The sequence below is a fragment of the Carlito syrichta genome, unplaced genomic scaffold (genome assembly GCF_000164805.1).
Source record: "Carlito syrichta isolate Samal-C Ts95f unplaced genomic scaffold, Tarsius_syrichta-2.0.1 Scaffold311854, whole genome shotgun sequence".
In the NCBI taxonomy this organism is placed as follows: Eukaryota; Metazoa; Chordata; class Mammalia; order Primates; family Tarsiidae; genus Carlito; species Carlito syrichta.
Genome location: NW_007255950.1, coordinates 300260 through 324189, shown reverse-complemented (window position 1 = coordinate 324189; position 23930 = coordinate 300260). Strand labels below are relative to the sequence as shown.

The 23930-nt window shown below is 42.8% G+C and overlaps 1 protein-coding gene across 1 annotated transcript in view; it reads right to left on the bottom strand.

Moving 5' to 3' along the window:
• Window positions 1–23930, bottom strand: part of EPB41L2 (erythrocyte membrane protein band 4.1 like 2) — a 136462-nt gene that overhangs the window by 6153 nt on the left and 106379 nt on the right. Inside the window, exons 16-19 of the mRNA XM_021718143.1 lie at window positions 22038–22214; window positions 20165–20263; window positions 18409–18489; window positions 13366–13469 (exon numbers count right to left, since the gene is read on the bottom strand). Of these exons, the coding sequence (XP_021573818.1) occupies window positions 13366–13469; window positions 18409–18489; window positions 20165–20263; window positions 22038–22214 (461 nt within the window). The remainder of the gene's footprint in view (window positions 1–13365; window positions 13470–18408; window positions 18490–20164; window positions 20264–22037; window positions 22215–23930) is intronic.

Here is a 23930-nt window from a genome sequence, read left to right as displayed (position 1 = left end):
ACAGAGTGAGACTCCAACTCAAAAAAAAAAAAACAACAAGAAAATGAAGTGAGCTGCCACCTCAAGAAAAACAACTGATAGTACTTGCTGCCAATAATGAAATTCAAGCTTTTAGGTGAAAATTAGAATTGTGGAAAATAGCGTGTGGGCCACCACGACGAGCTTGACAGCATCCCAGTATGTATTTTTAATTATTTATTTTAAATATGTGGGGCACAATTCAGGGTTAGGTATACAAGCGTTCATTATGCAGGTGCCCTTGTTGATGAGGTGTGCCCACCCCCCAGCAGTTTCCCACTACCGCCAATCCCTTTCTTATAGGATTATGATAGTTATTCAAGGTCCACTTGTGAGTGAGAACATGTGGTGCTCGGTTGTTTGTTTCTGAGATAGATCACTCAGTATTATAGCCGCTAAGTCCATGCGAGTTACTGCGAAGTTCATAATTTTGTCCTTCTTTATGGCTGCATAATATTCAATTGTGTATATATACCACTTTTCTAAATCCAGTCCTCTTTCGATGGGCAGCATGGTTGGTCCTATGCTTTTGCTATTGTGAATAATGTTGCAATAAACACGTGTGTGCAGGTATCTTTTTCAGAGTGATCTGAGTTCCTCCGGGTATATTTCCAGTAGGGGGATTGCGAGGTCATATGGGAGGTCGATTTTTAGATCTTTTAGGAATCGCCACACTGTTTTCCACAGAGGCTGTACTAGTTTACACTCCCACCAACATGGTTCCCTTTTCACCACATCCTCTCCAGCATCTGTTGTTTTCTGAGTTATTGATGATGGCCAGCCTGACAGGAGTTAGGTGGTATCTCAGTGTGATTTTAATTTACATTTCTTTGATGACTAGTGAGGCTGAGCGTTTTTTAAGCATCCCAATATTTAAAGACCCTTTTGGTGAGATCCGTGGCAACCACTGACCTTTTTAATGCCTCATTTTGCCTTTTCTAGAATGTCAAAGAGTTGAAATCATACGATGTATGCACCTTTTTCAGACAGGCTTCTAACACTCTGTGACTATTATTATTTTTTAGATTGGAAAATATAGTTTATTTAGAAAGCAAATCTGAGAGAGGGGAGGGGAGGGGAGGGGAGGGGAGGGGAAGGGAGGGGTTCACCTTCCTAAGGCAGGGGAGAGGGCCAAAGCCAGGAAACACGGAGATGACTGACCACAGCTCAAAGAGCACATGGCCACACCAGAGTCTAGCAAGGCAATGGCCGATTATTTTTCACCTAATATAATAAATATTGTACAAACATAAGAGTTTTGATTTATAATGATGAATTTCAATAGATACAATTCACTTAAACAAAAGCTCTTTGGGCTCTTCAATAATTTTTAGGAGTGTAAAAATTTAGGTCCTGAGACCACTACACTTGAGAACCATTTATCTCAAATCTGCTATCGCTAACCACTGTCGTTTCTTCTCTCATGATATTTGTGCATCTGCTAAATAGAGGAGGAGTTACATCAATCGAGTGTTTTTTTCCTAGTCAGTCAAATGAAGCTCTAATCTACAAATAAGTCAACGACATGCCTTTGCTTCTCCTGGTTTGCAGGAATATTAGCTAACGCTATCGGGGTCCCCACTTTCACGAGGCTCTCCGGTGAGGCCCATGTCTCTGATTTAGGCCTTTCTGGGCTGGGTTGACCCTCCTGAGCCCTGTCTCCTCTGAATGAACCATGTTACTCCTGGAGGCCTACACACTAACACAATTCCACTTCAAAGAGTAATACAGGTACTAAGTAAGCTTCACCTGACTGAAAAGGAAAAACACTAGATTCAATTTTTATAGATTTTCATATATGATATTTCAACTCCTGGTTTTGCTTTCAATTCCAAGTTCAGTTCAGTTTCCCAGAGCTGCCCAGTTCAGTTTTCCCATTACTAACTGCCTGAACTAGTAGAATAGCTTCCTCTCAGGGTACCTCATCTAATCTGGCACCCTTTCCATCAATCCTACACAGGGTTGAGAAATTAATATTACTAAGGACAGTGCTGAAAATGCTATTTTCATACTCAAATACCCTATACAATGACCTACGAAGCAAAGTCTAAACTAAGGTAAGTGTGATATACAAGACCCTCCATAGGGTCTTATAGTCAACAAAGTTTTCCATCTCTGGTAGGAACTTGACACAGAGCCACAATGTAGGACTTGCTGAGATCCATCCCTTTTTTTTCCAACATGCTTTTTCCTCTTTGCCCAGCCTCCAACCACCTAGATCCTCCCCCCAAGTCTTTCCTGCCACCTTTCTGGGGACCATTTTCCTGGTCTGACAATCAGAAGAATTTCTCCTGTCAACTTTCACAGCTGTTTATCTAGTCTTCTCTTCAAACGATTTTTTTTTTTTTTGAGTTGGAGTCTCACTCTGTCACCCAGACTAGAGTGCAGTGGCCGCTCCTGGCCACTGCAGCCTCCACCTGCTGGGCTCCGGTGATCCTTCCGCCTCAGCCTTCCAAGTAGCTGGAACTACAGGCACGCGCTACTACACCCGGCTAATTTTTGATTTATTGTAGAGATGAGGTCTCGCTGCCCAGGCGGGTCTCGAACCCGTGGGCTCAGGCAATCCACTCACCTCAGCCTCCCAAAGGCATGGGATTACAGGCTGAGCCACTGAGCCCGGCTCAAATGATTTTTTACCTTGTTATTTGTAGGTGTGTTCCTATGCTTTCTCTCTCACTCACAGCTATACCAGTCCCTTGAACATGGCAGGCTCACGAGAAATATTGATGAATTCACGTGTGAAAGTAACAGGGACTAATCTGTACCATAAGACTGAATAACTAGGGATTGGAGAGAAAAAAAAACAACAGGATTGTACTATAGTCTCTAGGAAGAAAACACTGATCTTGGTTTACACCATTACTCCCATCTGCTGATCTTCTTGATGAAATGGAGAAACATCAGGTTCACTTTTCAATTCTTTTTTGTTGATAAACTGTATCTGTGACATCCCAGGAGGATTCTTCTTTAAAAACGCCATTTTTCTCAAATCGCTGAAGCTCTGACACAGGTTTCTAAGAGTAGTTAGTATTGGGCCCCAGTGCTAGTAGGGTCTTCTACTCTGCTAGGTCAAATCTTGTGGGAACTTGATAGGAAAGCATTTCACAAAACCTTAAAGCTTCTTTTAAATAACAAATGAACTACAATAAGATTACATTCAGTATACTTTATTCAGCTAAGTTTTGTCGATCTTAGGGTTATAAAATAGGTAATGATGAAAAAACATTTCTCTGTAGCATCAAATAAGAACTTAAAAAATACTCAGTAACAAAGCCTTCACCTTCTAGAACATCTCTGAAGCAGAGAGGAATAGAACTCACTAAGCTTTGCTTTTTTTCTTAAATTGGAAGGTTAGTGGGAATCAAAATAATTCACTTCTAGACCCAATTTTCTCACTTATATGAGAAGCATAGGAAAAATCACTTTTCCTCTTAACGTTAAGGATAATGGCTTAAACAGATACTTCTCTCTCCTCTCTCTCTCTCTTGCACTCATGCTATCTTAAATTTGTATCATGCCATATTCGTTTAAAATTGCCCTCCACTTTACTTCCCTACTCTCCACAGATAACACTGTCCAAGAGAAATAACTGCAAGCAACTAATGTGAGCTACGTGTGTATTTTAAATTTTCTAGAAGCCACATTTTAAAAAGGATTACAGGTTGAGCCACCAAGCCCGGCTAATTCAACTATTTTGATGCACAAAAGGGTCAATATGTCCTTGGAACACAATCTTCATGAGGACAGGAATATCTTAAAAACCACACACACACACACACACACACACACACAAACTTGTTAAATAGTTGTCACAGCAAAATTACCTCCTAATGCACCCACAACATTTACATGTTTAAAAACTGTACCTGAGATGTCTTACAGAAAATTAAGACAAATGAATCTATATTTGGCTTTATATATGAATGGTATTTTATGATTCCTGAGTATAACTGACCTATGGCAAGTTAACTAATTTCCAGGATCCTATTTCCTCATTAAAAAAAAAAAAAAAAAGGCAGGGATGAGAATCAAAGATACTCTACATGCAGTTTAAAATTTTCTTTAAATCTCCATACTCTTATATACACCCTAGAACAGAGTAAAAAAGTCATAACCACCACTCCCAGAGGCCAAGTGGGCAACATATATGAGTTGGGAAACCGGCACCACGGACGGCAACATAAAGACATGGGGCGTGAGGAGGTGGTGACACTGGGTGGCTTTGGGATCTCCTCCCCTAGTCCAAGGCTGGCCGGCCCACCCACCTTCAGCACTGCAGCCAGGGAAAGCAGGCTTGGGCTCATCAGAGCTTCCGATTTTTCTAAAGTTGCTGGATACCTTCCAATTTTAAGAATTAATAATTAATCCAAACTCTAAGACATACTGTTTGGGCCAGAAACCAGAACGAGACAAAATTCTGGATACGGCTTGCATGTCTCCAATGTGTCAATTTAGCCTTCCCCTCTTCCCTCATTTTGGTGCCATTAATAAAAAAAGTCCTTAATAATAATTTAAAAGCTGGAGGGAAAATGTAGCATTTGTGACTGAGGGGTTAATAACTTTAACTGATCTGTTAGAAAAAAAGATAAACACCTGAAGAGAGACACAAGGACAAAGGACACAAACTGGCCACTCAAAGACATACAGTTATACCCGTGTATATGTTGGGGGAGGGTGTGCACGCAAAACGTGTGTACAGCATGTGTTGTGTGTGTGTACTCAAATCTCACTGGCAATGAAAAGATACAATGAAAAAATGTTCATTTCTCACAATTAAAACAAGAGGGAAACAAATGTTCTTCCCTGATCAGACTGTCAAAGATTTTTTAAAATGTCTTAAAACGTTTAGTGTTGGCAAGGGTAGGGGGAGAAACAGAGACACTCCCCAAGTGCTAGGGGGTATCGCCATCTGCAGAACCTGGAGGGAGGGCAGTTGGCAATTTGTCAAAAACCCTTGATGGCAACCAACTCTAATTTATAAAGATACTTATCTGCCCTGGAGAAACAATGAGATCGATACGCCAACATGTATAAGCAAGTATAATCTTTGCAGCTGTGTGATAAGTGTGAAAACTGAGGGATCATTTAAATTCCCCCTAATGAGGTTATTTAAGCAAGCCATCACATATCCACTCCAGGCTGCTGAAAAACAATGAGGCAACGGCAAGGACTGACAACCACGAGGTACTGTTAAGCGGGGGAAAATGTAACAGAATCACAATACCAGCCTGTATGAATAAAGGAATATGTGTGCATGTGAGTACGTGTATCCATAGCAAGTACACACGCATACACACTTGAAAGAGATTCTCTATCTCTATTCTTATGGGTCACATACATTTAAAAAACTATAACCTCTCTTATTACCAGAAAAAAAAACAATAGTTTCATTTGGAAAAATAACGGTTCCGTCTAAGAGCAAACGCTGGAGGATTAATGGCCACCTGGTGTTAATGTGTCATCTGGCACCTCTTGCCTTGGGGAGTTCAGATATATTTTAACTGACTCACTGACCCAGATTTATAAATGTTAAATGTGTTGTTTCTGTTTTTGTTTTCAGTTGGAGTCTCACTCTGTTGCCCAGGGTGGAGTGCAATGGCATGATCATGACTCACCACAGCCTCAACCTTCTAGGCTCAGGCGATCCTTCTGCCTCAGCCTCCCGAGTAGCTGGGACCACAGGCGAATACCACCACACCTGGTTAATATTTTTATTTTTTGAAGAGATGAGGTCTCACTATGTCACCCAGTCTGATCTCCTGCCTCAGCTTCCCAAGGCGCTAGGATGATAGGCATACGTCACCACACCAAGCTCTAATAAACATTAAATTTGAACATTCCACAGTATTTTGGAGTGAAAACTGGCATGTGTAAAACTCAAGATACCCAAACTGGTTTTTTATTTCTACGTAATAAACATTTTAAGTGTGATTAATGTATATTGAAAACTAAGCCGTAATAAGATGATAATTTTAGGTATGAGACTAGCACAAAGCAAACAGAATAAAATAAAAATGTAACACACTCAACATGCCTGAAGCTTTCCATCTCCCGAACTGCAGATAATCTGAGTGGATAGGTTTGCTCTACTGAAAGGTTAGTGGCACCCATCAGGGCCTACATGTAAATGAGTAGCTCATAATTAGCTAGAGCTCAGGTAGTCGACATGGTTCTTCTCTCTCACCAAGTCAGTTGGATAGCTGACGTTCATTTACTGTTTGGCTTGCGAGTTCACGTTTTGAAAACCCTGCACATCACCCTGACTTGGAACCGTTGGTTTGCATCCAAGACTGTCTTGTTTAGAAATCAATGTTCAGATTTGCATAACAGTACAGAGAGCAACACTACTAATTTGCAGTAATAACTCATTGCGGGCTAGAGAGTGGGACTCAGGGTCTATCAAAGTGGTTCCAGGGAATGTCGGATTGCCCTAGTTCTCAATAATCACAGCACTAGTTTCCACAGCTCCAGGATACCGATGGTCCTCCATCTTCTCAGATGAAGACAGGCAGAACTGATGGAAAAGCCAACGGCCGTGTTACGGTGTTTTCAGCTTCTTAAAAACACTCCCTGCATAAAATCCCTACTGCTACAGGGCTCCCTCAGAGCCACCAACTGAAGTGGCTCTTACACAGACCCCAGTCAATTTCTGTACCGTCAGTTCCCAAACACACGCTCGCTGGGTGGCTACTCTCCCTTCATGAAATTGCCTTGCCTTGTGGCTTGTATGACCCCCTTTCCCTATTTTCTTCCCGCTTCCCTCCTTTGCCTCCTCGGTTCCCCAGGCCTCAATGCCCTGAGCTGCCCTGGATTACACGGCTCAAGCCCAGGATCCATCAGGCCACAAGGCATCCCTCACAGAGCTCAGAAGCCTGCCACGCTCCCAAATCCTTTGTGCTTCCTGGACCTCTCCAATTCCACTTTCCATGTGCATCTCAAACTCAGCACCTCTGGGGTCAAATATTTTCATTTGTATTTGACTCTTAGGAGTCATGGCTGGCCCCATACATTACAAATAGTTCTTACAATCTGACTTGGAAACAAACATTTCTGTAAATTCTACTGTCATTAGAGTAGTAGACAGATAACAGCACTGAGGCACAGAGAGGAGATCTGTCAGGCTAAGAAGATATGAATGTAGCAATTCTGCTATGCTATGCTCCCTCTTAAAACTCAGGCTATCTGGTAGCCCTCCAATTGATCACATCGTGTGCGTAAGACAGGCTTCACAGATTCAATTCCAAGCTTCCTCCAGACTTCCTATGACTGCTAGTCTCTCCTGCACTACCACAGAACAAAGTACACCTCTGCTTTAAGACAGCCAAGCAGAGAAGACTGGCCACACTGCACACGATGTGTGAAAAACAAAGCTCATGTACTCTAGGACTCAAAAAAACAGGTGCCACTGTCAACTCCTTCGTCCAGGCCAGAAACCCGAGCATGATGCGTGACCCTCCTTGGCTCCCGCCTGCCAACACACCCACTTTCACAGCTCCAGGCCCACGATCGCCAAGTCACAGAACCCCACCTCCAGACACAGGCGAGTACCCCACAGCTTTCAGGACGGCTTAGCCTCTTCAGTTTGGGGTGGGGACTCCCTGGCCTCAGGCCTCAGCTGTCCCCCTCTCCTCAACTCTATCACCCCCGATCTTGTACTATTCCTGAAGAGTAGAGTCTTCGGAAGCCTGCCTGGAATGCTCCTCCCATTCCTCTCTTCACAGGGTGAACTCCTCGTCACCTTGAAGCTCGATGCCCTTTCTGATTCAGAGGTCTTGTCCAAGTGCAGACCTCATTTTATTTGCTATTCCCATGATAAAACAGTACATGATACCCAGTGCCATTCCATACGTGTCTGTATAATGAACACATAAATGAGTGAATTAAATGAGTGAATGGATGAGCTGCCACTCCTCGGTTACTTTACTCTTCAGCCGCTCACGGCTTTCAGGTGAGAAGACTTCGTTCACTTTTGAGTTGGAGTCTCACTCTGTCGCCCAGACTGGAGTGCAGTGGCTGTTCCCGGCCACCACAGCCTCGACCTGCTGAGCTCCGGCGATCCTTCCGCCTCAGCCTTCCGAGTAGCCGGAATTACAGGCATGCGCTACCATGCCCGGCTGATTTTTTGATTTATTGTAGAGATGAGGTCTCGCTGCCCAGGCGGGTCTCGAACCCGCGAGCTCAGGCAATCCACTCACCTCAGTCTCCCAAAGGCGCGGGATTACAGGCTGAGCCACCGAGCCCGGCTTCGTTCACTTTTTAAACATTTTTTTTAGACAGGGCCTTGCTCTGTCACTGGAGAGCAGTGGCACGATCATAGCTCACCCCAGTCTCGAACTCCTGAGCTCAAGGGATCCTCCTGCCTTAGCCTCCCAAGTAACCAGGACTACAGGTGCACACCACCATGCCCAGTTAACTTTTTTTTTTAATTTTTCTTTTTTATAGAGATGAGGTCTTACTATGTTGCTAAGGCCGGTCTCGAACTCCTGGCCTCCGAAAGTGCTAAGATTACAGGTGTGAGCCACTACGCCTGGCCTCATTCACTTTTTTGTCCGGCATGAATGATTACTCTAGGAGTCAGAGAAGTTCATGTGAGGCCTGGGAGAGCTCCCTCCTTCTGTGGCTCATTCTTTCTGAGGCCACACAGGCCACGCCACCAAGTCTGAAGCCCTTCTCCCTCCGGACTGGGACTGTGAGGGACACCATTCCAGCAGTGAGTCGGCCATACTGTGTGTCCATTTGAACGCTCATCAGCACGCACTTGGGATAAACTGGCAGGAGGGACAGTCCTTGAAAGGACACAGAAGCGCTACAAAGGTTTAGTGAAGTCCTCATCTGAAGTGTGTTTTCTCTTTAACAAGTTTGCATGCAGCTCCTCTCTGCCTCACAGCTGGCCGCCGCCAGCTGAGCAGGTGGACTTGGGAGGTTCACCCTCTGCAGCTGGTTCTTTGACCACCTTTCTGTTTGCTCTCCGTCTCCCCCTCTTCAGTGTGTGATCAAAAGCTCAGAGCTACTCCAAAGGGCGAGATCAGGGCAGGAGCAGAGCTTCACGTGCCTGAAAAAGGGAGCATAGGCTCACTCTTCTTTCCTGATGTCCAGGTATCGTGCTGGGTCTGCTCTTTGCCTTGGCCTACCTGCTGCCTCTGTGGGATCCCGGCAAGGCGGCAAGAGCAGAGCTGGAGCAGTAGAAACACACTCCTCCCAGCTCTGAAAGTCACCAGCAAAGGACATTTTTAAAGAGCGAGCTATGGCCAGTGGGGGTGGAGATGCTGAAACGACTTTGAGACACTCAGGTAATTCCTATTCAGTCCTTCAGATTTCAACCTCAAACTTTGTTTCTCAAACAGCAGGCTAAACTACGATGTTCAAGTCTCCTCTTTTGTTTTCCCACGGCACTTTATTTCCTCCAGAGTGCATGTCAAATTTGCAATTACATTTTTTTTTTGAGTCGGAGTCTCACTCTGTCACCCAGGTTGGAGTGCAGTGGCATGCTCACGGCCACTCCAGTGTCAACCTGCTGGGCTCCGGTGATCCTTCCGCCTCAGTCTTCCTGTAGTCTTCCAGACCTACAGGCACGCGCTACCTCACCTGGCTAAGTTTTTTATTTATTGTACAGACAAGGTCTCGCCAAGTTGCCCAGGTTGGTCTCGAACCCACGGGCTCAGGCAATCCATACGTCTCAGCCTCCCAAAGTGCTGGGATGACAGGCTGAGCAACTGAGCCTGGCCAATTACATTTTAAAATTAATATTCACACTTCCCTTCCCAGAACACATTCTCCCCCAAGGAAGGGCATCACAGATGCTTTGTCTATCACTGACTCGTCAATGCCCGGCCCTCCCAGCACACTGGGGCACTCGTTACACACTTTTGAAAGGATGAATGGATCCTTCCAAATTTAACTAGTTTGTGCGCTCTCTTTCCCTTTCTCTCTCTCTCTCTCTCTCTCTCTCTCTCTCTCTCCCCCCACATATATATATATATATAACTATACACAAGTTTAGCTTCCTAAATCTGTTTAACAAGGCTGCTCATAAAAGTTAGGCTCTGAGACAAACTTCAAAAGCTGTGTGTGTGTGTATGTGTGCGTGCGTGCGCATCCATTGCAAACATAAATATAAGATGACAGGAATTACTGATAAAACTAATAAAATTTAAAAATTATCAAAATGACATAAGTGAAGGTGAGGATGTCAGTAATGCTTACAGTGGTCAGTAATTTTTATCTGATGCTCCTGATTAAGAAATGATTGGTTCACAAAATTTAGAAAAAAAATACCTGGTGTTATCTTATATTTGTATAATGCTCAATTTTCCACTTATTATCTTATTAGATACTTACAATAAACCCTATGAGCTAGGAAAAGTAGATTGTACCTCCACTGACTTGTCCAAGGTCAATAGAGTTTGAAATGTGGCAAGATTAAAACACAGAACTGAGTCTTCTGACTCCTAGGTAAGAAAGTCTTCAGCCTTCTCTATATAAGACCATCAGGGAACTACATCTCAAAAATAAAAAGATCAACATTCACATAACATAGCACATACTCAGGCCACTGCGTATTTTGTTTTTGCTAAAATTTTTAATGATTTCTACTTACAGGCCTATTATATACCCTGTTTTAAAAACTGAATCTAAAATGTATAGTCAGGTTGCTAGATATAAAATCAATATAGGAAAGTTAATTGTCTCTTGTCACATTAGTGACAGCTAGAAAAGACTTATAAGACCTTATTTGCTTCAAAAATTATATAATTTTAATGAAAGACATTAAAGAAGACATATAAATGGAGACATTTTATGTTCAGGGAAAATAAGACAATGTCATAAAGATGTAATTCTCCCCATACTGAACTATAACGTAGGTGCAATTCCAATTAAAATACCACAGGATTGAATCTAAGAACCCAGCAACCTGATTCTGAAATTTATAGGAAATATGAAAAGGCAAGAATAAAAACAAAGAACACAACTGGGGGAGACTCGCCTTACCAGATAACAAAACCCATTAGATAAAGCTACAGAAGTGAAGACACTCTGGCACTGGAGCAGGGATAAACACATGCACTGAAGGAAATCGAGTGCCAGGCATGCACAAACACAGATATGAAACCTGACACAGGACTTGAAGATGAGGGGGAAAGGTGGGGAGGCTCTTCAGTAAGCATGCTGGAATGCTGGCTACTCACGCAGGAAACAAATGCATCACAGCTGCTCATCACACAGAAGAGGAAATTTCAGATAGATCAACAACGAATATATGAAAAGAAATGTTAACATTTCTACATGGAAAATATCTTTACCACCTCAGGGCACGAAAAGAGCATAAGTCATAAAGGAAAAGCTTGATAAATTCAACAATATTTACTATATTCAAGTATTTTAATAGTGAAAGACAAGCCACAAACCTAAAGGTATCAGCAAAACAAAATCGAAAAAGGACTGGTATCCAGAATCTATTAAGAATCATTAAGAATGAGAGAAAGAGAAAGCAGGCAAGAGAGGTGAACAAGCATTTCAAATAAATGTTTCCAATTTTCTAGCCATTTGTGTTTTCATAGAAGAGGACACATGAATGGCTAATAATCATATGAAAAGATATTAACGAAGGAATGGAAATCACAATCAGTTATATAGCATTTCACATCCACTAGATTGGCAAAAATTTAAAAGTCACTGTGGAAAGGCAGGAACCCTCACTTCCCATGGATGAAGGGGCATGATCCCGTTCTGTGCAAGGTATCCTGTCACTCAGGCACTTCTGTGGGCACTGTCTCTAATAACGGATGACGGTCAGGGCACAGATTATTAAAAAACAAAGAAGTAATCTTATATGTGTGTTGTGTGATAAAATTCGCTTTATAAAGCACTAATCAATAATCATGAGCACTTACTCATTTCATTAAGAATTCTTTAGTTAGTCATCCCATGAATCAACATAATGTATTAACTAATTCCTTATGGTTGGCCATTTAAATTGCTTTAAAATTTTTGCTAGTATATATAAAAATGCGATAAACATCCTTATAAGTAAATGTTTTTATACATCTCTGATTGTTTAAAATAAATTCTTAAAGTAGTTTAAAATAAATTCTTAAAATAAATGCTTAATGTAGATTTTTAATGATATATTTTGCCAAACTACCCTCCAGGAAATATCACTAATTTATACAGAAGTGTATGAGTAGACTTTCCAACCACCACCTTCCCAACACCGTTAAAGACATAAATTTTGCTAAGTTTATAGGTGAAAACTTGTTCTCTGAATTTTTAGTTTGTAATGATTTTGGTAACAGTAAGGCTAGACATTTTGTATTGTTCTGAGTTTCTAGGCAGTTTACTCGGTTAATTCTCTGCCTATTTTTCTACTAAAGTGTTTAAATTTTCTTAATATATTCAGGATACTAAATCCTTTCTCTGCCATTTAACACTTACCCTTTGCTTATGTTTTTGTTGGCCTACTAAAGTTTTAAATATCTATATAGCCAAAGGAATCTTGTCCTTTCTGGTTCATTCTCTGATATATAATTCTTTTTTATTATTTAAAAAATCTTTTTGACATACAATTCTTAATGTCTACACTTAAAGGTTTTAACTCATCTCCCCCTTAACCTCCTACAGTAAAAATCTCTCACCTAAATGAGGGTAGCTGTGCCTTCCTAAAGGGCCATTGTGGACACTCATATGACTTACGCTCGTGTGCTCGATAAATAGTAAAACAACATAAAATGCTCACCGTCGCAGCCTCACGATGAATTGTAGTGCCTGACACCACACGCCTTCTGGTCCGCAGAGTTTACGACTACACTGTAAGGCCGGAGGTACCGGAGGTGGGGTGGGCCTCAACAAGACGGCTCCAACCCGGACCAGGAGAGTAATGGGCGGAAGCGAGCCAGCAAAAACGAGCCACCGGAACTCAGAGCCCAGCCACAGGACCGGCCAGCACCTGCGACGGCGATTCGAGCCAGCCCGTTCCCGCGACAGCCGTCCCAGCCGATAATCGCTCTTCCCGATGCCCCTCTCAGCTTCTCAGCGTGCCCTTCATGAACCTGTCGCCCCTCTCGCTGGGCGCGACTTCTCCGGCCACAGCCATAGGACCGAGAACCTCGCCCGGGATCGCGCTAACACATTTTTCTTGGCTCCTTTGCTGCCATTTCGCCTGGCCTGGTTTCGTTTACCTTACACACACGTCCCTGGGCAGATGCACTTGCGGATAATAATCGACAAATCACAGGCTCTCCGGGAAACAGGGAAACGAAGTGAACTTGCATTTCACGTCCCTCCCCGGGCCCAGGAGCAAAGAGCAGTCGCGCAAGGCCGGGACGACGCCGGCTCTCTTACCTTCCTTACTCTTCCCCTTCCTCCGCCAGCTCTGTCTCTTTGTGCACCACCACTCTCGTGACCGACATGTCAGGGTGCTGCTCTCTGGCTTCCCTGATCGCCTGGGCCAGCGCCTGCCAGGGTGGGGAGAGAGAACCACCGTGAGCCGAGGAATGGCGCCACTTCGGGTGGCCAAAGGCGTGACACTGACCACCGGGAACGCGGCCCCAAGCCCAAGGCTCTTGCGTCTTTATTTGAGGCAGCAGATTTGTTTTTGTTTTTTTTGTTTTTTTGAGTTGGAGTCTCACTCCGTCGCCCAGCCTGGAGTGCAGCGGCCGCTCCCGGCCACCGCAGCCTCGACCTGCCCGGCTCCGGCGATCCTTCCGCCTCGGCCTTCCGAGTAGCCGGAACTACAGGCACGCACCACCACGCCCGGCTGATTTTTTTGATTTATTGTAGAGATGAGGTCTTGCCTGCCCAGGCGGGTCTCGAACCCGCGGGCTCAGGCAATCCACTCACCTCAGCCTCCCAAAGGCGCGGGATGACAGGCTGAGCCACCGAGCCCGGCTCAGATTTGAAGGATGGGCTCGCTGCTCATTTGAGACAGTGCTTCTCATTTTCCTGGACTTCCCATTGCTCCAGTCCACTTTCAAATAAACGACACAGAGAGGAAACACTTTGGCTTTGAATCCTGGGCTTACAATCACTGTAAGATTTGGCAGAAGTTTTCTGAGGCTTAGCATTCTTTTTTAATGTTCCAATAAAACTTTATTTTTCTTTTTCATTTAATTTTAGATTTGGGGGTACACATGCATGTTTATTACATGGACATATTGTGTAGTGCTGGGGACTGGGTCTCAAGTGGCCCGTTCCTCAGATACTGAACATGTACCCCACAGGTAATTTCTGAACCCTAAGCCATTCCCCACCCCCTACTGGTGTCCCCAGTGTCTATTATTTCCACCTCTGTGGCCATTTAGTTCCGGCATGTAAGTGAAAATATGCGGCGTTTGTTCTTCTGTTTCTGAGTCAATTCACTTAGGATGATGGTCTCCAGCTCTGGGAGGCTCAGCAATCCTACCTGTAACCTGAGACTGATGCTGCAGTTGTACAAGGACCCTCTGAAAGCCTGCTGTAGGAACTGAAGCAATGATGCAAAGTGGCCGGCACAGTGTCGGATCCAGACACTCAAGAGATACCAGCTATCACCCAACTGCCTGAGCCTGCAAACCTAGGACCAAGCCTTGTTCACCTCTGTCCCCTTCGGTTCTCAGTCATTGTTCAAACTATGTTTGCTGAACTAAACTACTACAGAAAATATATCTATACATTTCTAGGGCACAGAAATAAAAGAGCAGCAGCAACAACACACAATCTGCAAAGTTAAAGAATAGAGATAGACGATTCTGTAAATTATAAAATACAGGTCCCTACTGTCCAGTCGGAACCACTGAAGGCTCACAGGTTAACGGGTCCTTCCCGAGGCCACCCAGCCTGCGAGTGGCAGGGCAGGAGGAGGGCCCAGTGCTGCCTCCAGTGGGTCACGGTCCCTTCCCTGGACCAGGAGGTGAGAAAGCTGAGCCCTTCTTATTTATTAGAAAGCAAACTGTGTAAAAGCATTGTGGCAGGGGAAAGATACTCTTATTAATATTGTTCATTTGTTTTTAAGTTTTGGGGAGAAAGCAAGAGAAAACAAAACACCATAGGTGAACACTCAAAGTCTAAGAAAGAATTTTAAAACAACAACAACAAAAAAATCCTACTAGGCTAAAGACTACCATGTCTCATACTTAAACTATGCATTTGAAAAGAGGAGTGCAATTTTTTCTCTTGCTCTATCACCTGCCTAAGGGGACAACTGCATTTCCTGCTTGTGTGATACTTTCTGTCAGCTGTAAGGTTACCGAGAAGAACCCTGAGCCTCAGCCATAACGAAACAGGTAAAGCCACAAAAAAGAGAGGGAGGGAGGGAGGCATCGTTTTGACACCCCAAATTTTTTGCACAGAAGGCTGGGAGACACTTGAGGGTGCTTAAACCCTAAGCCATTCCCCACCAGGAAACCACCTCTGGTTAAGTTTCCACCAGGAAACCACCTCTGGTGAGCCACCTGTCAGGTCAAGACCGATCAGCTGTGGAGCCAGCCTCCACTCCCAGCGGAGCACAGGAGTGTGTCGAGGGGGAGAGTGGCTGCTGGGGCAAGAGGGCAGTGCCGGAGAAGGGGGAGGAGCTCGTCAGTGTATTGGCTGGGACGGGAATGGAGAAGGGAGAGGAAGGCTAGGAGCACGGTTCTCCGTTTCTTTTTTTTCCTGCGTGTTCAGAGGGAAGGAGACTGGAATGATAATCTCTTTAGTATATGCTGGTTTGTGGAATCCACACTGGGAAACACCAAGGACGGGCTCTAATGGGAGCCACATGCAGCTGTAGACAAATGATCGGCTACTTTAAGTTCATGTTCACTACAAAGATCTGCCGACAATAAACCAGGGTGACTGTTAAAGAGAAAGCACAGATGATGTCTAAGGAAGGTAACATGTAAAAACACTCTAACAGAAAAGCAGGGAAAGCAAAAATTACTCTAATCATCCTCAAACACATTTGAAATCAGTTTGTTATCACACCTTTTATGCCATAACATCAGCACATGAAATTCAACACTGTAAAATGTTAATTTATGATGGCAACAATAAGGATTGTGAGAAGACTACCACATCATACTGCCAAATTGAGAAATTATTAGGAAGAACTACGCTCTCACGAGCACATATGGTGCAGTTTATCTCTCCCTGGGACAGAGCTGAGACAGGTAAAGAAACTACATAGCAAGTTTTGTAAAAGCATGCTTCTGTAATTTGCCAGCACAACAGAGATTGCTTTTTTTCTGCCTTGCTCAGAAAAATGAGGCTTCCTCTCATTATTAAGATCCTTTTAATGTAAGCAAGGAATTTTTTCAAAGTGTCAAGGATATTAACATCACTACATGATCAACATCAGTTTTTTGACAAGAAAGCGATTTCTTCATGTAATTTTAAATAGTTCCATCACCTCATCACAGGCTTTAAGGAGAAGCGAACCCATCATGAGTTTCTGGTGGCAAGCCACAATTAAATAAATCTATCCAAAACTATTTCTGCCACCTCACAATTCAACATGAAAAAGTGAAGCCTCTATTCTCTGCCTTTGGACATCCAATCTCAGTTTTTAAAAGGCTGACATATGACATCATGCAAAAGAGATGCGTGACCTAGCAGCAACAGCAGTGAAAGCTGTAGCGTCATCATTTTTTGAGTTAGGTATATGTGTTAGTTTGATACTTATAACACTGTGTCTTTATTATCTGCCTTTCAGAAGCAGTACTAGCTATATTTGAATTTTCTGGTAAAACAGGCCAAAAGGCAAAAGAATACACATAAGTTAAAAACTGCTGGAAAGATGGCTTTGTAAAGCTTCAAAGGGCCTAGGTTTAGTGGGAAGAGAAGAGAGAAAAAATGATGGCTGGGAAAACACCCCAGTTTGCATGTAGCGCCATGCTAAGAATGAGGCTTCTGCCTCATACACGACAGGAATTCAACAAATGCTTACTGAGCAAGAGTCCCAGAGAAGAGGAATAAGAATTAGGTTTGCTCCAACTCCAGGCCAAGGGAACTCAAGACTATCTCAGTGGAAAAGTAGAATAAATCCTCTCTGGGAAACCAAAGACACGGTTTCCACATAGGTAATTCACTTTCTGTAGTAAGTAGACAGAAGTAAGTGCGTGCTAGTTTTCTTCTAAGAATCTTCAGTCCTAAGGCAAAATTCAGAGTTGTGCGACCTTATTTTTTTGAGCTGCAGTGGCACGATCATGGCTCAACACAGCCTTGAACTTCTGGGCCCAAGCAATCCTTCCTCCTCAGCCTCCAAGTAGCTAGGACTACAGGCACACACCACCACGGCCCACAAATATTTTTATTTTTGAAGAGACGAGGTCTCACTACGTTGCTTAAGCTGGTCTCAAACTCTAGGTTCAAGCAATCCTCCCATCTCGGTCTTCCAAAGTGCTGGGATTACAGGTGTGAGTCACCATGCCTGGCTAAGAGTTGGGGCAACCTTTTAAACTCTAATAACTCTCAAAAAATATTTTTAAATGCATTATGAATATGTAAGTAAAATCATGCTTATAATCTTAGGCATGAAGAAAATCCATTTCTCCTTGGTTCAAATATGGGGGGAGCTGTTTCAAGCAAGAAATGTTATTCTCCAAAATTCTCTTTCCTGAGTTCAGAATTGTGTTCAAAGCTCTGTCATTATCAATAGCTCCCACTCCCCAGCTGAGATGGTCAATTTCTTTTTCTTTTCTCCAAGTTGTTATAAAAAGAAAACAGCTTGGTCTCCTTCAAAGCTGAGTTAAAATCACATAGGAAAAAAAAAATTCTCATCATCACTTGAGACTGCAGTCAAAAATTACAGCTGCTCTCAAAGGCTCCAGCAGTTCCATTCATCACCTGCTCAAAGCCATGCATGCTGCCAAACTTAACATTAAAATGAAAGCATGAACCCTTTCAAAAAGAATCAATGTCAATTTTCACTTTGTAAGGAGAGACGTCCTCTCCGCCTCAATATAGTAAAAGTTAGGAGAAAACGCCTAGTAGTAAATAGCCCGACTTTGCCTAATATATTAAAAATGATAATACTTGAAAAGTTCCTAAAAGTAGGCATAAGTCAAGTTTGGTGGCTTTTTTCATTTTTTGGAAGCCAGTGTCATTAAACTGCCATTCATTTAAAAATACGTGATAACTTGCCACTAAACCAGGTCCATGGGAATTCCTAACGGTTGCTGGAGGATTTTGACCCCAAAAGGGCATGTAAAGCCAGTGGGAAATACACAGAAATCTGTGTTTTATGCTGATTCAGGGATAGGAAAGCTGGAGGTCAAGTTGTATCCAGGTTGTAAAGTGTCTTTACCCCTTGCTTAGGATGTGGACTTCATCCAGGAGGTCCTGGGAGAGGGGGTTTACATAGCAATATGACATGGCAACAGATGCAAAACTTAGAAAACAAACATGGTCACTTTCACAACTAGACTTTGAGTTCTTTACCTGGTCATGATCAATATCTGCATCTCCTGTGATCACGATGCGTTTCTCAATTCTTGTTTCAGATATTCCACCTTTTACAGTCTGGAGGTCAAAAAGGAGAAGAAGAGAAAGCAGCAGTCACTAAAGCATGTTTACACAATCAGAGCAAAGAGAAATGGAGCCCACCTCGACCTGCTGATCATCGTAAAGCCACACGCACTAAGTGGCAGAAGGCTGGTTTGTTGAAACATTCCAAGTTTTATTTTTAAGCTCAGTTGAGAATCCAATGGTTAAAGCTATAGCATTCACAAGTATCCCTCAACTGAAAGCAACTCTAAAACGAATTTATCAAGCGTCAAGTGAGATTAAGATGGGACAGATACTGCAAGTAGTTCCACTGGGGCATTCTGTTACAATTTCCCAAATGACTTCACTCCCAATTGGCCAATTTTTGAAAAGGAGAGTAGAAAGAAGAAATCACTCTTTGGTATTTGTAGAGCTACAATGAAACCGAACAATTTAGGTATCTTTCTTAGGTTTGCAAAATCGTTAGGGGTAATCATTTTGGTTGCTTGATTCTGGTCACACAAATTCATTTGGTGCTTTTGTTCATTTAGTTTAGCGCATTATTTTTAAAAAGGACATGAATTTGGATGACGGTGTGGAGCATGGGTGAGATTTTCATTAAATGTTTGATTTGATAACAGCGCCACACGTGGCAGTGCGTGTGGACATGGAGCACGGCTGAACCAAGGCTGTGGGGGGACCTGGGGAAGGAGCTCTTGGGTGAAATGCCTCACAGGGTCACAATGAACCCCAAGGGTGCCTGGAGTATACCGAGTAGGGCTGAGGAGACCATCTGGTTATGGCCTTCTACCAGACAATGAGCAAATACCACACAGTGCTGAGAAAGCACACACCAGCCTTCACAGTTCTGATCCATCTACACATTCAGTCACAAGTGGTGGCTTTTTACTATAAGAAACACGGTTTCTCACTAGCTTTCATAACTGGATATGCCTTACAATGAGCACCAACAGCCTGCATCTCTGTGGCACCTTTCATTTTACAGGTGGGTAGGGCACAAGGGATACCTTTAAGACCTTCGGGCACTAATCAAAATTGAAAAGTAGAAGCAGAAGGAAATCGTGGAAAATAAGGCTGCAGTTAGGAATTTGATGACTTTTGCAGGCATCAAAATCACTGGGAGCTTCTTAAAACACTCCCAGAGTTTCGGGAGGTCTGGAGTGGGGCCCAGGTATTTACAGTTCTCTCAAGTCCTCAGGTGAAGCTGATGCCCGGGACCACTCTGGTTATCTGTTATCTAGTATTAAACATTTAGAGAATGATGTGGGAAAATGCCCCAAATCAACATAAAAATAAATGAAGGAAATTTTACGTTATTTGGACAACTTGTTAAAAATCTTGAATGATGGCCTCCATTCATTTGCTTCACTCAGGAGGTCTGGCTTAATATAAGCAGAAGCACAGATTGTTTTCATAAATAACCTATTTTATTAAATTATCTCTGTTCTTGTTGCTAGCTTTAGTTATCCATAACATATTTTTACCCCCTTGTACTTTACAAAATTGCAATTTGGTTTGAATGCATTTGTCAATCAAGTCTAATTTCTTGGATACTTTAAAGCAAGGCATTTTTATTCCACTGGCACTGTCTGTATATTATTTGAAAGTGTGTACAAACAGAGAAAAAAATTCAGAAAGTTCTGTTTACAATGCACTAGCCTCTCCACTGGACTCCCCTGGGTTGCTTTACCTTGGTGATGTGGGTGGTGGTCGTTGTCGACACAGACTCAGATGTGATGGTTTGTGCGGTCAGTAACGTGCCCGAATCACCACCAGCCCCGCCATCAATCTTTGGATAGTTGGGGGAAAAATACAAAGTAATGCTTAACGTCCATTATGTTGTCAGAGAATACCCTCCCTCCCCCATCAAATATGCATCCTTGAAAAATCTACGTGGTCGGCAGAAGATGCCATCTGCCCATCCTTTGCATGTTTGTAGTAGTCACTTACTGTCCAGGAAAGTGGCTGGCATTTTAAAAAGAATAGAGGCAAAGGCTAGATTCACGTGAGAAGCAAACCCTGTGAGCAGAGAAAAGACAGAAAGAATGGAAGTAGGAGTTGGGACCAAAAACTATCAGGGAATAATGACAGAACTTGTCTGAGAGACATTTGCAAAAGCTAGAAAAAGATACTGGAGAGCCAGGCAGAGACATTTCCACAGTGACCAGAAGCACTGAGTTAATTGTTGTTTTTGAAGCACAGGTGGGTAAAAATAGATAAACCTTTTCTCAAATTACTAAGCAACAGAACCTGACTAGGATAAACTGAACCTGCATGGTGTGGTTATTTGCGTACCTCGAGAAGATTTTTTAAAAACTACATCGCTCCTACAATATTTTGTATGTTCTGAGCATATATTGGGCACCCTTATTTCAATACTGCATGTATGCGGGGGCTTTCTCTATATATCATATTAAGTCCCACGTCTACGTTAACACAGGTTTTGTATGCTTTGATACCAGGAGAGAGAGAAGGTTCTAGAGTTTACCAGGGCAAATAAAGAAGCACATTAATAGTCTAACGGTTACAAACACCAAATATATGTGCCTTCTGTTTCCTGACACTGACACAAGGAAATCACAGGAAGGTCCAGAGCTTTCTGACTGTAAGAGAAAACCTCTCTCAAACTTGGGTCATGCACCTGTATTTCTTTATCATGGTACTTACCAAAATACAGACACATGAGTAACACTACCCCACTACAACCATTCGTAAGAAACCTGCCTGTGCTTTATGTGGCATCTATGCACATACAGGGAGAGAATACCTGAAATAATTTTCAAATATGTTTCACACAGGCACACTTTAAACCTTTTAAAAATATTTTGAGAGGGTAATAACCTGCCATCTTCCGCCATGGATGGAGAACATATTTATTGTACATATTTTTAAACGGTTCCATTCTAAAATGATACCTTCCTAGTTTTTGCTACTGTTAACATTAAACATCCTAATGCTCATTTTAAATCTTTACAGAACCATAATGTAAAAATCTACAATCAAACACACAAATCTGATAACTATTTGGGCACATCATATTACAATTGACATACAAATGGCTATATATGTCTTCAGAAAAGAATCTCACATGAAAGAGAAGCACAGGCTGTGAGTGCATGTGTGTGTGACTTGCAAGCACACAGCAGTAGATTGGGTCTGTTTTCATGCAGTTAGAGGAGGAAGAAAGCCTAAATCCTACTAATCCACACATTATACCAGATCCAATAAATCTGCAAAGATGACCTGTGTCCCACGGGTACATCAACATTCCTGGGTACATCAAGCCAGAAATGGCTTTCAATAATATGAACAAGAGTGACACTGTCCTAAATAATCATATGCATGGTGCCCCTGTGATTACTGGGTTACCAATTTGATTGCAACTCTGCCTCAATCTAAGACACCAACACAGCAAGTTATGTGGTTGCTATAGCATAGTTATAAAATGGAGATATAAAAAGCTATATCGAAGCCAGCAACATTAAACTAAGAGAAGAAAGAGTGAAAACAGATATACTAAGTGAAGAAATACATGAGACAGTCCACATCCAGAGCATTTGTACCTGTGGAGACTCATATGTGATGGTTTTGGTCTCAGTTTGGACAATGGGGACTTCCTTGGTGGAGATTTCTGTCCTTTGTGAGGCATCAGAAATTGTTACCATCTCTGTTTTTACCACTGGTGGCTGAGGTGGAAAAGGAAGGGAAAAATAAATTCTAGAAGTAATGAAGTAAAAGTGCTAATGGAACCTTCAAAAATACTGTAAGAGACATATCCAAACACACACTCATGCACAAAAGAAAAGAGTAAAAGCAAAGAACCTAAAACAAAAGATATAAAAGGAAAAAAAAGAAAAACTTTCCTTCGAATATGTCCTATATATACACATGCGTGCATAATACACATCTATACATGCTACATGTGAATATGTGTGCATGTGTATCTATATAGATATAGATATACATGTATGAAAAAGCAAGCTAACATAATAGCTCCTTAAATTATGTTACTCTTCAAATCATGACAGTCCCAAACTACTTAAATGTCAAGCCTGGTGCACGGTGATAACATATACATTCACACAGTCTAGCTGTGAGCAAGTAATGTTAAATTGAAAAGAAAGCCGAATGAACTATGTGAAGTGACCTGTCTCTATTTTTATTGGCATTTAAAGAACCACACGGTTTGTGTAAAGGCTCACTGCCTTTCACTGATGCCAGTTAGGAAGACTAAGATTTCCTCTTTGCCCCAAAACGCCTTTTCTGTCTGACTGACAGCAGACACATCATTTTCAGAAAGAATAACTCCAAGTATATTGTTTTCAATTATACTTGTCGAAAATTTGCAGTTGCTTCTGTATTACACAAGTTAAAATTCTAGATCTAAAATTACTCCATCAGTGTTGTATTAATGCTTTCAACAATTTAAAACATTAAAGCAAAGATTCGACGGCTCATCAACACTGTAGTCTACGAGCATGCAGCATGTATAAGACAACACCAGACTACAATACTACCAAAATACTACAGTATTTTCCTTGAGAGAAAATTCTCAACAGGTGTAATTATTTAAAAAGGAACAATCATATATTCCGTGCAGAAAACAACAGTTCAAAGTGCTTAAAGCTTCTTGAAACATCTTCTCCGAAGTAAAACAGGAAGTTTAAAAGTAACATGGTAAAATTTCAAGACAAAGTCACTTTAAGATTTTCCACCTGATCAAGGAGAGCAAAGTATGAATAAATCCCCAGATTGTGGGCATTTAATATCAGAATCAAGAAACATTCCCATGGAAGCAAACCCCCCTCGGCCTAACTCCCCGGTGAGACACATGCGCTAGTGGCTAAGACTTCATCTTAGAGGAGTCTGGAAAGTTCTCTTCCTTGAAGAGAAAAGGAAAAGACTCACATGCAACACAGAGAGGCCACAGGACATATAACCGGCTTGTAAAAGTCCAGAACTGGCAGAAGGACTGAAGAAGAGGGCAGTCTAGCCTCTAGAAGGAAAGGTCGGCTCTTAAGCAGACCACACAAGCCCCATGACCTGAAAGCGGAAATCACAGTGGCCCTCCAGAGACAGCGTTCTCATCCCTTGCGGATGCCGCCCTCCGAGCACCTTGGTCGTCAGGGCTGCCGTCATTTCTGAAAGCCTGAAGCTGAAGAGTAAGAGACCGAGGCGGGAAGGGAAACTCAGCCATGACAACAAGAGCGCGCGCGCACACGCGGGGCCATTTTTCCCGTGACGTACGCACTCTTTCAACGAGCCAACGAAAGAAGGCGTTCAGGGCGAGGAAGCAGGGCGACTCGAGACACGACGGGCGGAGGCACCCCGAGCGTGCAGAGGAAACGCAAGTGTGGAGAAGGAAGAAAAAGCCCCGACGGGCGGCCGGGGGAGAGGTTACCCTGCAGGCGATCCAGCGGCAGTGAGAAGCTAGAAACCCGCCGCGAGCCGGCGGG